Raw genomic sequence first — 16859 nt, 5'->3', positions numbered from 1 at the left:
AGAATCTTGTAATATCAAACATAATAAGAAAAATTCTGAAATACCTTTTATAAAAAAAAATAATAATAATAATTCTAAACTACCCAAATTTCATATTTGGCCACATACATAATTTCAAGTTTAAAATTGTCCATTACAAAATATTTTTTTGAAGCATCCATTACAAAATATTCTCTCTCTCTCTCTCTCTCTCTCTCTCTCTCTCTCTCTCTCTCTATATATATATATATATATATATATATAATTTTTATTTTTTTTGAAAGGTGGGTTATATATTATTTGTGTAGTGTTACTTCTTTCCACGTCTTATTTATATTTCTTGTGGTTTATATATTTTTTGAAAGGTGGTTATATATTTAAACGATCAACAATGTCAATGGACGATATTCAAGGATCAATCATTTCGTTTACCAAACTCATTCATTGAACTCTATTTTTTGTTTTTTAACACGTGGAACAGATATGCAACCAAAGAGTTTGCCAGATCTGTAAGTAGACATGCAATGCAAGTGTTTATTTCATTCAGTTAACATTTTAAATATGGCTCATTTACATGTACAGTAGAAACTCTTTAATTTAATACTCGGTAAATTAATAAACTCTCTAAAATAATAAATTTGTCTGGTCCCGACTTGGGCCAATGTAAAAAATTGAAAAACTCGATAAAATAATAAGATAATAATTTTTCGGGAGATCCCTTTATAATTTTTGGTCCCAAGAAAATCATAAATTAATAATTCATAGAAACCGAAAAAAATATATTAAGAAAACATTGAACACATTTGTTCCTCTTGTTTACATTACTGTACTTCAAAAGTCATTATTGATTTCCAATGCATATGAACACAATAGTTACTAATTTACGTTGAGTCCCAAAGTTCGCTGCAACGTAATTCTAAGAGGCATAGACTAATTTGCCTTTTTGTTTGGTATGTACAGTATAATTACTTAAAAACGCTTTAAATTAATAATTATTAATTTATCGATAAATTAATAACTCTCTAAATTAATAAATTTCTCCGGTCCTGACATTATTAATTTATAGAGTTTTAACTGTATATATATTATAAATTCCAAGTAAAGAGTACTTACATATACGGTTGAGTTTTATAACTTTTTTTCTTGCTAACGAGTACCCTCTTTAAACATTCTTAATTAAGAAATTATTATTTTAAAAAGTTAAATAGTTTAATTTTTAATGCATTAAATTTATGAATCTTTATAAAAACTTTTAAAGTTTTTAAAAGAGTACCTTGAGGACACTTGAGGTTTCTAAAATTTATGTTTGGTGTGGATGTGAAAAGGCAAGTTGAAGTTGTGAAGTTGATGTACTGCATAAGACTATTTTATTCAATCCAATTTCTCTTTAAATGTTCTTCCTTTGCGCAATTATCATTGCAAAATTCATAACACCAAGAAATACAACCATCAACTTACACCCACCGGTCACTATTATAAGCAAAAATCAACATTTTAGATTCATTCATTAAATGATGTATGTGGACTATAATAAAGATCATATACATCATTAATTGAATGAACCTAAAATGTAGATTTTTGCTTACAATAGTAACCGGAGGATGTAGTCTTTAACCGTGTAAATATAATAAATAATCCTTAAAATATTTGAAATTCGTCAATTGAAGCTCTAAAGTATATTTTTTTTTTTTTTTGTCATTATGAAGCTCTAAAGTATTTGAAAACCGGTTAGTTCATGGTTGGATTATTAGCAGTATAATACTATACTAATTACAGGTAGGTAAGTAGTCTGCAAGTCATTTTCTGTGTTCCAACTTGCTACCCTTCGTGGTAACGTTGTCATTTATGACTTCTTAGTTGTATCGTATATATTTAAATCAATATACTGAGTTAAATATTTTAATACTTACGTTGACAAGATTTACAAAAATATATACGACAATACTAGTTTTTTTTTTTTTTTAACAAGGTACTATAATATACTTGTTATCAGTACGTAGCTATAGTAATCTACACATCAACCATAATCTCTAATAATTTAGCTTATTCAATCAAATATGGCTTCAATCAGCAGTAATAGTACCATCCAAAGTAGCAGTAGCTTCTCTTCAGCTTTGACAACATTGCCAAATAATGATTATTATGATGTGTTTGTTAGCTTCAGAGGTAAAGACACGCGCCATAGTTTCACTGATCATCTTTTTGGCGCCCTCCGAAGAAAAAGCATTGCTGCATTCAGGGATGATACTGCTCTCAGCAGAGGTGAATCCATAGCACCTGAGCTCCTTCGCGCAATTGAAGGGTCTAAGATTTTCATCGTGGTATTCTCAAAAAACTATGCTTCCTCAACTTGGTGCTTGCAAGAATTAGAAAATATCCTTCAATGTGTTCAACTATCGGAAAAACGTGTTCTGCCTGTTTTCTACGATGTCGGTCCATCTGAGGTGCGATCTCAAAGAGGATGTTATGCTGAAGCCCTTGCCAAACATGAAGAATATCACGATCCAGAGATGGTGCAAAGATGGAGGGCAGCTCTCACACAGGTGGGGAATCTCTCTGGATGGGATCTACGTAATAAGTAAGTCATCTTCGGACTTCTAAATTCAGTCAAAAGGCGGATAGTAAATTTTAATAAAATATTATATCCATTTATCATTTTTTACTATTGTAAAATTCATTTTTTTTATTATAAAAAGTAGTCTACCTTTGAACCTTTTTTGGAGGTAAATATTAGCCAAACCCCTCTTATTTTTATGGTCTTGCTTGCTTATGTAATTTGAGGCTTTGACACGATCCACTTTCCCTCTTCAAACTATATTTTTCTAGAAAATGAAAATAAACCTTATGTTATCTTGTCTTTTACATGTGGTTTTTTTGCTTTGTTTTGTGTAAAAATTAGATAGAATTGAGTTATGAGTTTCTATTCAACTGTAAAATTGATTGCTTAAAATGTTAATTACACAAGTGATAGATATCTTTACTATGATGAGCTTTGATGTTCTCTAACTAACTTGCTTAGGTGGCATAACTAACTTGCCAGCTAAGCCTTTAAGTAGCTTGTGTTACAAGCAACTATGAATAACTAATATTTTAGATTCATCTTTTAAACTTTCAGGCCACAGTATGCAGAGATCGAAATGATTGTTCAAGAGATAATAAGTATGTTTGGATACAAATTTTCATGCCTTCCAAATGATTTAGTTGGAATGCTCTCTCCTATAGAGGAATTGGAAAAGTGTTTACTTTTGAACTCGATCAATGATGTCCGGGCTGTTGGAATTTGTGGGATGGGTGGAGTAGGGAAGACAACTATTGCTTCTCTTTTATATGGAAAAATCTCTCATCAATTTGATGCATGTTGTCTTATTGACGATGTGAGCAAAGTTTTTAAATATGATGGTCCAATTGGTGTACAAAAGCAAATTCTACATCAAACACTAGGTGAAGAACACAATCAAATATACAATCTTTACAGAGGAACTAACTTGATACAAAGTAGGCTATGTCATCTTAAGGCTCTTATAGTTTTGGATAATGTTGATCACAATGAACAGTTGGAGAAACTAGCTGTGACTCCTAAATTGTTGGCTGCCGGGAGTAGAATTGTTATAGTTTGCAGAGATGCTCATATCTTGAAAGAGTATGGAGTGGATGCACTTTACAAAGTTCAACCCTTGAATCAGACAAACTCTCTTCAATTATTTTGTCGAAAAGCTTTCAAATGTAATAATATTATGAGTGATACTTATAAGGAGTTGACATATGACATATTAAATATTGCTTCTGGCCTACCATTAGCGATTAAAGTGCTAGGTTCATTTTTATTTGATCGAAGTATCTCTGAATGGAGCAGTGCACTGAATAGATTGAGAGAAAGTCCAAATAAAGATATTATGGATGCACTTCAGTTAAGTTTTTATGGGCTAGAGAAAACAGAATTACAAATATTTCTTGATATTGCTTGTTTTTTCAACGGAAGTGGGGAAAAATTTGTTAAAAATGTTTTAAACTGTTGTGGATTTCATCCTGATATTGGATTAAGAGTTCTTGTTGATAAATCACTCATAAGCATTTCAGATGAAAGTAAAATTGAAATGCATGGTATGTTGGAAAATCTAGGAAGAAAAATTGTTCAAGAAAATTCAACAAAAGCGGCAAGGAAATGGAGTAGGTTGTGGCTCCATAAACATTGCTACGATGTTATTTCAGAGAATATGGTAAAGTAGTTGTTTGAACATATAGACTTATTTCCTTTTTATGAAAGATAAATATATATTGAAACTTATTTCTGTTTTTCTTCCTCTTTTGCAATGCTTTAGGAAAAGAATGTTGAAGCCGTAGTTTTGCAGGGAAATGAAAGCGATACAAAAATATTAATGGCTAAGGCATTGTCAAATATGAGTCGTCTTAGATTGCTCATACTCAAGGATGTTAAATTTTCAGAAAGAAGCCTTGACAATCTTTCTAATCAATTAAGATATGTTGCGTGGGATGGCTATCCTTTCATGCATTTGCCATCAAGTTTCCAGCCTAATCAACTTGTTGAATTGATCTTGGTGGGTAGCAGCATCAAACAATTGTGGGAAGGAAAGAAGGTACTATAAATTCTTCTGTATAATTTTTTTTCTCTCTTAAAAACTTAAACAAGAAAAAAAATAATGGATCCCTTTTTGTTGGTCTTTCACATTACAGAATCTGCCTAATTTGAAGATTCTGGATCTAAGCTACTCCAAAAATTTAATTCAGATTTCAGATTTTGGAGAGGTCCCAAATCTTGAACGGTTAAACCTTGAAGGATGTGTAAATCTTGAGCATTTGGATCAATCTATTGGTCTTGTAAAGAAGCTTGTTTTCTTGAATTTGAAAAATTGCAAAAGTCTTGCATGCATCCCCGACGACATATCTGATCTCAACTCTCTTGAATATTTAAACATTTGCAGTTGTTCTGTAGCATTTACAAATGAAAGACATTTGGCGTTTCCTTCCTTGGCTAGCTTATCTTGTTTGCGTGAAGTCGATATTAGTTTTTGTGGTCTAAGCCAACTCACTGATACTATTAGATGTCTGAGTTGTTTGCAAAGATTAAATTTAGGGGGAAACAATTTTGTGACATTGCCTAGCCTGAAGGAGCTTTCCAAACTCATATATTTAAACTTGGAGCACTGCAAGTTGTTGAAATATTTGCCTGATCTTCCTTTACCTGCTCTCATCGAGCACGGTGAATATTGGAGTGTGAGAATGTATATTTTCAACTGTCCTGAATTGCGTGAGGGTGAAACGGAACGTTGCAGTGACATAACTTTTTCATGGATGATGCAATTCATTCTAGCAAATCAAGAATCATCTACCTCCTGTCATTGGATTGAAATTGTTATTCCGGGAAGTGAAATACCAAGTTGGTTCAGCGATCAGAATGTGGCTACATCAATAAGCATAAATCCATCCCCCATAATACATGACAATAATGTCATCGGCATTGTTTGTTGTGTATTATTTTCTGCAGCACATCGTGATGAACCAACAACAACAAATGAACAAAAAGCTGTATTACATCTAACTTTTCATAGAGGTGGCCTTGCCGTTCATTATCGCATTCAAGTATATACAAATCTTATTATGGTTGAATCAAATCACATGTGGCTAACCTATTTCACCCAGGAATCATTCGTTGTTATTCTAAAAGATATAAGCAATGAAGTCGCCGATCCTCTCAGAATGGAAGCTTCCATTGTAGACGGTGAAGATTTGGATGTGGAGGTGAAGAGTTGCGGGTATCATTGGGTACTTAGAAATTCAACTTAATAACCATGCAAGCAGAATTCATTAGCTTGGAATCACAACTTTTTTGGCAATTGAAGGTGAGGCTCGGTGAAACAATGACTTGTGATTCATCTAGTAGCATAGGATGTTTTTTCTTATTGCCACATGATGCCTGTGTTGGCTGAAATATGAGCTTTGAATTAAGATTTCATAGCATTGTTCCAACATTCAAACTTGTAAGCTTTGCTAAAAAATTTGGTTCAGATATGGAAGAGACTGGTAAATAAAATTGTTTATATAGGGAGTTACAATGATCATAAGTTAAAATAGAAAATAAATGAAAAAGAGACAGCTAGGCAACCTAGGTATTGTGCTTGGCATACCTTGATTGGGTGGCAACACATAGTATATGAGAAAGCTCAAATTCATGAATGCAATTCAAATAACAAATACTCAATTCCCTCAAACACAACCACTATTGATCAGGTGCAAAGCGAATTTAAACATGTTAATTCTCAATATTCCCAAAACAGTGCACAAACATTACAAGTTACTTCCTGCTAGCGCCATCAAGAAAATATTCACCCTTCATGACTTTAGAACTGATCTTGTTGTCAAAGGTGTTAGAATGTTGGCAGTTATGGAGGACAATGATATTAGACGATACAGAAAAAAATCCGACAGTCCATAGTTCTAACATGTGATATTGGCAGCTATGGAGGATAATGATATTAAACAAAGATGTTGGTCCAAAACGTTACTCACATTGGAATAAGTTAAATCATAGAATGAACTAACTTATTCCAATGTGAGTAACGTTTTGAACCAACTTGAAACTTTTAAAACGTAAGTGTTAGGAAACATGGTATCCATGGAAGGAAAGAGAGAAATATGGAAAAGCTCTTTGTATTGATGGAAATTGGATATTACAATATGATGAAGTTATCCCTCTTATGGGGAGATTACAACTATATATACTAATGGGACTAATACTAGTGGTAACTAAACTATATATCTCTAATAGTCCCCCTCAAGTTGGAAGGTGTTCAAAACACTTCCAACTTGAAATGAGAAAATACAAGGAAAGATGCCGGGAATACATCGGCTAAAAAAAAAAAACAATGTCATCAAACAAGTGCCTATCCAACAAGAAGCAACCACAACTCAAGATTGAACAAATTGAAGGAATAAGCATCCAAGCAACGCTTAACCACCATCCGGTAGAAGCCAATATCAACAAAGCCAATTAAGGCACAACGCTTAACCATCAAGAGTTCTCAAGAACTCAAGATAGAAGCACTAGACAAGAAAAACAAGGATACCCAAAATCAATGATGATATCCAAAAGTGCAAGGAAGGGCCATAGTCTACAATGGAAGGAGGTCATATACAAGACCAAGGTTCCAAAGATAAAAGTGATGCCCTCCAATGTCGAGTCGAGACAAGAAAAACCAAATGCAAGGAAGGGCCATAGTCTACAATGGAAGGAGGTCATATGTTGAACAAACTTCACACCAAAGGTACCATGAAGCAACAAGACCAAGGTTCCAAAGATAAAAGTGATGCCCTCCTATGCCGAGCCGAGACAAGAAAAACCAAAAGCAAGCCAATAGAGATGCATAGTCATGTGATGTGTCTTCAAACCATAGAAAACAAATCCATGTTGATGCATTCAAACCATAGGCCAAAACCAATGCTTCCAAGAATGAAACAAATATCCAAAGAAAATAGCCTTCAATTGTCACCATAATAGACAAACCAGAAGCAAACAATAGGCCAAAGCACAAGCTTCAGAAAGCAAACCACTCCAAGCAACGATCCAGGACAAAATTGAATGGCAGATAAATCAACATAACCACTAGCAAAAGAGCTTTGGCACACACATAAGTATTCAGCCACTGCCACAAAAATCAGGAGGAAACATGATGTGATCCTAAGATGTTCTCCCTTGACAAGAATAATAAAGTCATTATTGAATAAAAGAACCAAATTATTTTGGTTCAAATGTTTATTTTTTCGTAGGTCATATGTATCCGTCTTGTATTCATCATATCTAGAGCTCTGTAACTCCGATTGAGGTGATCTTTGAAGCGTTGGAAAGGGTACAAAATCATCTACATTTCATATGTTGGACTCAGAAGCAAAATCGGCGTATATCATGGTCTAAAAATGGGATTAAAGTGGAGGACGTGATTAAATGAAGAAGATGAAGCAAAAGAGGTGAAACACAATTAATTTGAGTAGTTGAAGAGCATAATCTGAAGCAAAAGTAACAGCCATGAGTGTGTAACTTCAAGAATTGATTCAGCCACCTTAAATCAAAACCAATAAATTTGTAACATTTCCTTGCAATAATTAGCCACATAAGAGTTATTTCATTAATCATCATATAATTGTAAGCTTTTCAGCATTCTAGCCTATTACCTATATAAAGGGGGCGAAAATAATGAATAGGATATGTAGAATTTTGATAAAAAAAATACACTTTGTGTGTTGTGAGAGCTTTGTCTCTTTTTTTGGTTCTGGATTGAACCAAGTTTATCGAGTCTTATCAATGGCTTCCTTACCATTGTGGCGATTCCTCCTGGCTTAGCATTCCTTCTTGGATTGGAAGTGAGTGTGACGTTTTCTTTCACCATTTCTTTCCCCAAATCCATCTTTTTATTTTACTTTTTATCCTTATACGATTTCTGGCCTTTATCATTCTTAGCTCTGATACCAAATGATGAATGGACAGAAAGGGCTGTAATTTTAGTTTTGTATTTTTTGTGAATGTTGGATAAAATATGATAATAAAAAGTGAAGAATGGTGGAAATAGAGAGAAATGGTAATCAAACAAATTCCCAATCCAAGGAAGATGTTTAATTCGGTAGAGGATCGCCACAAGAAACGTGGTTTCTTGATAAGATCAATGCATGGTTCAATCCAGAACCAAAAAGAAGCAAAGCTTCACAAATTCACATAAAGTGACTTTTTTTTATCAAAATTCTCTATCAATTATTGCCCTCATTTCCTCTCTCCTATTTCTTTGTGACTCTCTAAGAGCAGAATTTTGACCCAAACAGATTTTGTAGATAAAATGGAGAAATGGAATGGAAAGAAAGGGACGCCACACTCTCTAATCCAAGAAAGTGATAAGTCTATGGGATTGAGGATCACCACAAGAAAGGATTCTTGATATGATCAAAATTGGTCCAATCCAGAACCAAAGAGCAATTGCTCAAAAACACACATAGTGTAGTTTTTCACTCAAAATAGTCTTATCTTTATTGATGATTTTCGCCCCTTATATATAAGAAAGAGGTCATATGCTGTAATACAAGGAACATCAAAGAAAATAACTCTTGAAAACTCTTAGAATTCAGCCATTAATCTAACATCAATTCCTAGTGCTGAATAATTACAAAAATGGTTACAAATTGATTTAGAATGAAATTGTGCAGACAATTGATGGTGGGGCGTCTCCCATGATGCTAAAAACGTCTCCAATTGATTTCTTCAATGAATGGGCTGAAAGAAAACAATTCATTGTGCTTTAATGTGTGGCAGCACCACTCCTTCTTTCCTTTCATGTCATGTGCTATTTTTCTCCCTCCCATTAATGTTCTTGATTTCTTTTCACTATACTTGATTCAACATATTATTTTCTTTTTAAAATAAGGCAAGCACGCCATTTAAAGCTTTATCAAGCTTTAAAATGGATAAAACACACTAGAAATTCAAACTTAGTGTTTTTGACCAGAATTGGTCCCTTACACTTTTATTACAACATAAAAATAAAAAACATCAAAATGGGCAGCAAGCAAGCCCTCCCTCCATTCCATTGTGGCCCTCATCATACTCCCCCTCTTCGAAAGAATTCGTCCTCGAATTTGGAAGTTATACAACCTCCAGGTTCAAACACAATTCTTTCAAATTTTTGTGGTACCTTCTTTGCCAATACATCTTCACATTCCTGCAAGGGAAATTTAGTACAACTTGGAAAATTTTGAGTGTTAGTCAACAAAGCCACCTTTTTGCAAAGTAGTAAATATAGGGGCTGTTTGTTCATGACTATTTCTTGAATCTCTCCTTTTTTTTCAAGCAAACTCTCTTTCTTTTCTTTTGATTTTTCTTTTTCTCTTTTTTCTTGCTCATATTTTTCTTTCATTTTCTTTTGATCATCTCTAACCTCACTAGGACTCAATGGTGCAAGACAAATCTTTTGACCAGAATGCATAAAAGTGTACTTGTTGGTTCGGCCATCGTGAAGAACACTTCTATCAAACTGCCAAGGTCTCCCTAACAACAAATGACTAGCCTCCATTGGTACTACATCACACAAAACAGCATCTTCATACTTACCAATTTTAAAACAAACCTCTACTTGTTTATCACAAAGCATTTCTACATGTTCATTAAGCCATTGAAGTTTGTAAGGCCTTGGGTGAGGTTTTGTTTCTAATTCCAATTTAGACACCAAATGTGTACTAGCAACATTAGTACAGCTACCTCCATCAATAATTAAAGAGCATACCTTCCCTTGAACAAGGCATCTTGTGTGGAAAAGAGTTTCCCTTTGATTTGATTCCTCCTCCTTAGCTTGATTTCCCAAAAACCTCCTAATCATGAAAAAGTCTCCACTTGGTATTTCTTCAGCCTCCTCTTCAACATACCCATCATGATTTTCCACCTCAACGTGTTCATTCTCCTCAATTATCATAGTTCTCTTTGTTGGACATTGAGAAGCTATGTGACCTTGACCTTGACATTTGAAACACTTAACACTTTTGTTAGTAGAAGTACTTTGAGAAGGGTTTGTTTGTATACCTTTAGGATCAGCCATGGACTCCTTTGGAATTGATGACGAGGCTCCCTCCTTCTCCATTTTATCCTTCCAACTTGAAGAGTTAGAAGAAGAACTGTTTCTTCTTACTTGGCCTTTTCTTTTGAGTTGTTGTTCCACTTTGACAGCTTGATGTACCAAGTCATCCATTTCAACATAGTGATGAAGTTCAACAATGTCACTAATGTCATGATTTAGACCATGAAGAAATCTGGCCATGGTTGCTTCATTGTCTTCTTCCACATTAGCTCTAATTTTCGCAATCTCCATCTCCTTGAAATATTCTTCAACACTTTTCGAACCTTGAGTAAGTCTCTGCAATTTGTTGTGCAAGTCTCTATGGTAATAGGATGGCACAAACCTTCTCCTCATGATTCTCTTCATCTCATCCCAAGTATCAATCGGTTGTTCTCCATACCTCCTTCTTTCTTTGATCAATTGATCCCACCATACTAAAGCATACTCCTTGAACTCAATGGAAGCAACCTGCACTTTTTCAACATTAGAGTAATTATGGCAATTAAAAATTTGTTCAATTTTAGTCTCCCATTCTAGGTATGCTTCTGGGTCACTCTTTCCAACAAAAGACGGGACTTTAATTTTTATGCCTCTTAAATGATTTTCCCTTGGTCTCCTTCTAGGCCTCCTCTCATCCTCATCACCACTGCCATCATTAGAATTTTGAGACCTTCTTTCTAACTCATCTACTCTTTGTTGGAATTGTTCAGCTTGTTCTCTTAACAGCCTCTCAAAATGCTCACGCATTGCTCTCATTTGAATCGTCATAGCTGCTGTTCTAGGTGAAGGTGGATCAGACATGATTGTGAAATTTTGTGAAATTAGTAACAAGTGTTTAAAATGGTCCTTACCACTCAAATTGCTCTTTTAGTTCTTTAAAGAGCTAAAAGAAATGGTAACAATGGAAAGGGATTTTCAAATTGAAATTTTTTAAAGAGCTCTGATACCAAATGATGAAAGACAAAAAGGGTTGTAATTTTTGGTTTTGTATTTTTTGTGAATGTTGGATAAAATATGATAACAAAAATTCAAGAATTGTGGAAATAGACAGAAATGGTAACCAAACAAATTCCCAATCCAAGGAAGATGTTTAATTTGGTAGAGGATCGCCACAAGAAACGTGGTTTCTTGATATGATCAATGCATGGTTCAATCCAGAACCAAAAAGAAGCAAAGCTTCGAAATTCACATAAAGTGACTTTTTTTATCAAAATTCTCTTTTCTTTCTTTTTCTTTTTCTTTTCTTTCTTTTTCTTTTTCTTTTCTTTCTTTTTCTTTTTCTTTTCTTTCTTTTTCTGGCGCATATTTTTCTTTTTCTTGCGCATATTTTTCTTTCATTTTCTTTTGATCTTCTCTTACATCATTAGGACTCAATGGTGCAAGAGTAATTTTTTTTCCAAAGTGCAAAAAGGAATACTTATTACTTCGGCCATCATGTTGCGCTCCTCTATCAAATTGCCATGGCCTTCCTAACAACAAATGACAAGCCTCCATTGGTACTACATCACACACAACAACATCTTCATACTTCCCAATTTTAAAACAAACCTCTACTTGTTTGTCAACAAGCATTTCTACACTTTCACTAAGCCATTGAAGTTTGTAAGGCCTAGGGTGAGGTCTTGTTTCTAATTCTAATTTACCCACCATGTGTGCACTAGCAACATTAGTACAACTACCTCCATCAATAATTAGAGAACATACCTTTCCTTGCACTAAGCATCTTGTATGGAAAAGGTTTTCCTTTTGATTTGATTCTTCCTCCTTGGCTTGGTTTCCCAACATCCTCCTAATCATGAGAAATTCACCATTTTCACCATCCTCCTCTTCTTCTCCTCCTTCATCATTCACGACACCCTCCTCCTCCTCAAGGTCATCATTTTCTTCAATTAACATAGTTCTCTTTGTTGGACATTGAGAGGCTATGTGTCCTTGACCTTGGCACTTGAAACACTTAACAACTTTGTTAGTAGAAACATTTTGGGATGAAGTAATGTTTTTACCTTTAGGATCACTCATGGCCTCCTTAGGTGAAGAGGTACCATCCTTCTTTTGCTTGTCCTTCCAACTTGAAGAATTAAAAGGAGAAGTTGAGCTTCTTCTCAATTGACCCTTCCTTTTGAGTTGTTGTTCAACCTTGATGGCTTGATGTACTAGTTCCTCCAAAGACATGTAATGATGCAGCTCCACAATGTCACTAATGTCACGGTTAAGTCCATGAATGAACCTAGCCATGGTTGCTTCGTGATCTTCCACCACATTGGCTCTAATCTTCGCCACCTCCATCTCCTTGGAATATTCTTCAACACTTTTAGAACCTTGAGTGAGTCTTTGTAATTTGTTGTGCAAATCCCTATGGTAATAGGATGGCACAAATCTCCTCCTCATGATTCTCTTCATCTCCTCCCAAGTTGCAATGGGTGGTTCATTATACCTCACCTTCTCTTTGATCATTTGATCCCACCATATTAGAGCATACTCCTTAAATTCAATGGCTGCCACCTGCACTTTTTCAACATCAGAATAATCATGACAATTAAAAATTTGTTCTATTTTGGTCTCCCACTCTAGATATGCCTCCGGATCATTCGCTCCCACAAAGGATGGAACTTTGATCTTAATACTCCTCAACCTATCCTCCCTTGGCCTCTCATCCCTCCTTCTAGGCCTACTTCCATCATCCTCCCCACCACTTCCATCATTAGTTAAACTAGCTTTTAACTCATCAATTTGTTCTTGAAATTGTTCAGCTTGCACCTGCAACATGGCTTGAAACCTTGTTGTGAGTGCATCTAATAGTAACTTATTTGGACCTTCCTCAGTCATGATTCCCTAAAACTAATCCTCACAAGTGTTTACACTCACTCAAATTGGCTTTTTTTTAATGTATCACTCTTGCCTTTTTCCACTCAATTGCTCTTTTGAGTTCTTTAGAGAAACCAAGTAAATCAAGGTAAGAAAACTTTCAAAATGGTGAAAATCAAAACACAAACTTAACACAATTCAAGGAATGAAAAAAAAAACAAAGGTTTGGAAATGATGTGAACAAGGAAACTAATTCAAATTCTGAAATGACAAAATAAATGGAAAACAAGGAAAGTGTGGCAATTAAAACACAAAAACGAAATTGATGAACACAAGCAACAATTCTCACTTTTTTTTTAATATATATATATATATTTTTTTCGATTTTTTTTTTGTAAGTTGAAAATCAGAATGATGAACAAGAAGAATTTGATACCTTTGAACTTTTGGCCCTTTTAAAAGGAACCTTGCTCTGATACCAAATGATAAAGGACAGAAATCCTATAAGGATAAAAAGTAAAATAAAAATATGGATTTGGGGAAAGAAATGGTGAAAGAAGGCGTCACACTCACTTCCAATCCAAGAAGGAATGCTAAGCTATGAAGAATCGCCACAACGGTAAGGAAGCCATTGATAAGACTCGATAAACTTGGTTCAATCCAGAACCAAAAAAAGAGACCAAGCTCTCACAACACACAAAGTGTATTTTTTAATCAAAATTCTACATATGGAAATTGTTCAAGAAATTCAACCCATTTAGCATGTCTCTTGTTCAACTTACCTTGCCCTTTTAAATGTTTCAAAGATTCATGGTCACTATGAATGATAAATTCTTTGGGCAGTAGGTAATGTTGCCAAGTTTGCAATGCTCTAAACAAAGCATACAATTCCTTATCATAAGTGGAGTAATTAAGGGAAGCACCCTTTAACTTCTCACTAAAATAAGCAATTGGATGTCCTTCTTGCATCAAAACAGCCCCAATTCCAACATTAGAAGCATCACATTCAATTTCAAAAGATTTGGAAAAATTCGGCAATGCTAAAATTTAGTTTTGATGTGATCCCAAAAAAAAGACTTTATTATTCTCTAAAGTGAAGTGCTCTGATACCAAATGATAAAGGACAGAAATCCTATAAGGATAAAAAGTAAAATAAAAAGATGGATTTGGGGAAAGAAATGGTGAAAGAAAACGTCACACTCACTTCCAATCCAAGAAGGAATGCTAAGCCAGGAGGAATCGCCACAATGGTAAGGAAGCCATTGATAAGACTCGATAAACTTGGTTCGTATAGGAAATTGTTCCTAGGCGTATTTTGTTGGTTCCAATTTGATGCAAGCTGCTCCAAATGAATTCCAAAATTGATGCAAAACCTTTGAATGGCATTAATTGAATTTATTTCAATCTTCCTTGGACGTGATCTGAATGGTGGAGGCAATAAAACCAACATGAATAGCCCTTAGTCAATTTGTGATCATTAAACCCCAATTTGTTGTATCAAATTATGCAAACGTGGTTTCTTGATATGATCAATGCATGGTTCAATCCAGAACCAAAAAGAAGCAAAGCTTCCAAATTCACATAAAAAAAGTCACTTTATGTGAATTTGGAAGCTTTGCTTCTTTTTGGTTCTGGATTGAACCATGCATTGATCATATCAAGAAACCACGTTTCTTGTGGCGATCCTCTACCAAATTAAACATCTTCCTTGGATTGGAAATTTGTTTGGTTACCATTTCTGTCTATTTCCACAATTCTTGAATTTTTGTTATCATATTTTATCCAACATTCACAAAAAATACAAAACCAAAAATTACAACCCTTTTTGTCTTTCATCTTTAAGTATGTGGAAGGAAACCTATAAAAAAAAAATCACAAATAAATGAATTTTATTTGTGAATTTTAGTATCCATGGTTCAGCCACGGTTTTCTAGTTCATAAAAAATGAGCTCATGAATGTGGAAATTAAGTGGAGCTCACGTTAATTTTAGCCTTGGACATTCATTTCTTATAATTTTAGTGCTATTGGATTCATTGCATAATTTGATACAACAAATTGGGGTTTAATGATCACAAATTGACTAAGGGCTAGTCATGTTGGTTTTATTGCCTCCACCATTCAGATCACGTCCAAGGAAGATTGAAATAAATTCAATTAATGCCATTCAAAGGTTTTGCATCAGTTTTGGAATTCATTTGGAGCAGCTTGCATCAAATTGGAACCTTTTGGACTCCAGCATGTTACGTAGTAAATTCATATCATTAGGAAAATAGTTGTTATTCTTAATATGTCATTTATTTGTTTTCTTTGAATTATTGAGTGTCATTTTAATTTATTAGGGTCCATTGGGTTACTTTGTGAGAACTCTATAAATTGTAAGTTTCTCTATGAAATAAAATAAGTTGAATTTTGATTAAAAAAATACACTAGGCGAAAGAAGAAGCAAATAAGAAGCAAAGCTTCCAAATTCACATAAAGTGACTTTTTTTATCAAAATTCTCTATCTTTACATATCATTTTCGTGCTCTATTTATATGAGCTTATTACATGATGATTTTGACTCTAAAACTCTTAGAAAATGAAAGGAAATGCAGCCACTAATTACAATAATGTTTTGGTGGCTGATTAATGCAAACAAAAGGTTACAAAATGACTTTAAGGTGGGGGTGGCTGCATCAATGCATGGAGATGTTATACATTCATTTGCTTCTTTAATCATCATTGCTGAATAGTTTAGAGACGTTACACTTTCATAATTCAGCTCCATCTAACCTCCATTGTGCTTCTTTAATGTGTTGTTTCTTCTCTTACATCAGCCCATTCATCAAAATCACGTCATCCAATTCATGCTCATTTTACACCAAGAAATATTCCGAATTTGCTCTTGAGTCCAACAGACGAAATGTAGAGAATATTCTAAGCTTTCCAACGCATTAAAGATCACCTCAATCGGACATTCAGAACTCTAGATATGAGAAAAACAAGACAGCTATATAATTGCCTACGAAAATAACACTTGGAACCAAAATTAACTTGGTTAATTTTATTCCATTATTAAATTATCTCTTGTATAAGGTGAGAATATTAGGTTCTCATCATCTTGATGAGTCCAATATTCCAAAAATGATCATTTTTCCTCCAAACTCACGAAATTGATTTGATAATTTGAACTTTAAAATTTTTGTGACTCAAAATGCAATAAAACAGAATGAAAAATGGATATTTGGGCTAAAATGGATAACTGGCAGAATTTTGACCCAAACAGATTTTGTAGATAAAATGGAGAAATGGAATGGAAAGAAAGGGACGCCACACTCTCTAATCCAAGAAAGTGATAAGTCTATGGGATTGAGGATCACCACAAGAAAGGATTCTTGATATGATCAAAATTGGTCCAATCCAGAACCAAAGAGCAATTGCTCAAAAACACACATAGTGTAGTTTTTCACTCAAAATAGTCTTATCTTTAT

General features: G+C 34.2%; 2 protein-coding genes across 2 annotated transcripts; one reads left to right on the top strand and one right to left on the bottom strand.

Annotated features, from left to right (window-relative positions):
- Positions 1-1397: 1397 nt before the first annotated feature.
- On the top strand, positions 1398-6001 carry LOC146904826 (disease resistance protein Roq1-like). Its single transcript, XM_085727854.1, has 4 exons — positions 1398-2557; positions 3095-4196; positions 4299-4574; positions 4672-6001. The coding sequence occupies exons 1-4, from the start codon at positions 2037-2039 to the stop codon at positions 5779-5781; spliced, it is 3009 nt and encodes a 1002-aa protein (XP_085583980.1). The 5' UTR covers positions 1398-2036; the 3' UTR covers positions 5782-6001.
- A 3304-nt stretch (positions 6002-9305) lies between these two features.
- Positions 9306-11418, bottom strand: LOC146904825 (uncharacterized). The gene has a single exon (XM_085725399.1). The coding sequence runs from the start codon at positions 11382-11384 to the stop codon at positions 9576-9578; it is 1809 nt and encodes a 602-aa protein (XP_085581525.1). The 5' UTR covers positions 11385-11418; the 3' UTR covers positions 9306-9575.
- Positions 11419-16859: the final 5441 nt, after the last annotated feature.

The sequence above is a fragment of the Medicago sativa genome, chromosome 7 (genome assembly GCF_051527215.1).
Source record: "Medicago sativa cultivar Bolivia chromosome 7, Bolivia_mono, whole genome shotgun sequence".
Classification (NCBI taxonomy): domain Eukaryota; kingdom Viridiplantae; phylum Streptophyta; class Magnoliopsida; order Fabales; family Fabaceae; genus Medicago; species Medicago sativa.
This window is presented reverse-complemented; position numbering and strand designations above follow the sequence as displayed.

Excerpts from the sequence above, each read along its gene's own strand:
- LOC146904826 (XM_085727854.1), top strand. The coding sequence starts at position 2,037 with ATGGCTTCAATCAGCAGTAATAGTACCATCCAAAGTAGCAGTAGCTTC. Across the intron at positions 4,197-4,298 it reads ATGTTATTTCAGAGAATATG|GAAAAGAATGTTGAAGCCGT; the intron begins GTAAAGTAGTTG and ends GCAATGCTTTAG. Across the intron at positions 4,575-4,671 it reads AATTGTGGGAAGGAAAGAAG|AATCTGCCTAATTTGAAGAT; the intron begins GTACTATAAATT and ends TTCACATTACAG.
- LOC146904825 (XM_085725399.1), bottom strand. The coding sequence starts at position 11,384 with ATGTCTGATCCACCTTCACCTAGAACAGCAGCTATGACGATTCAAATG.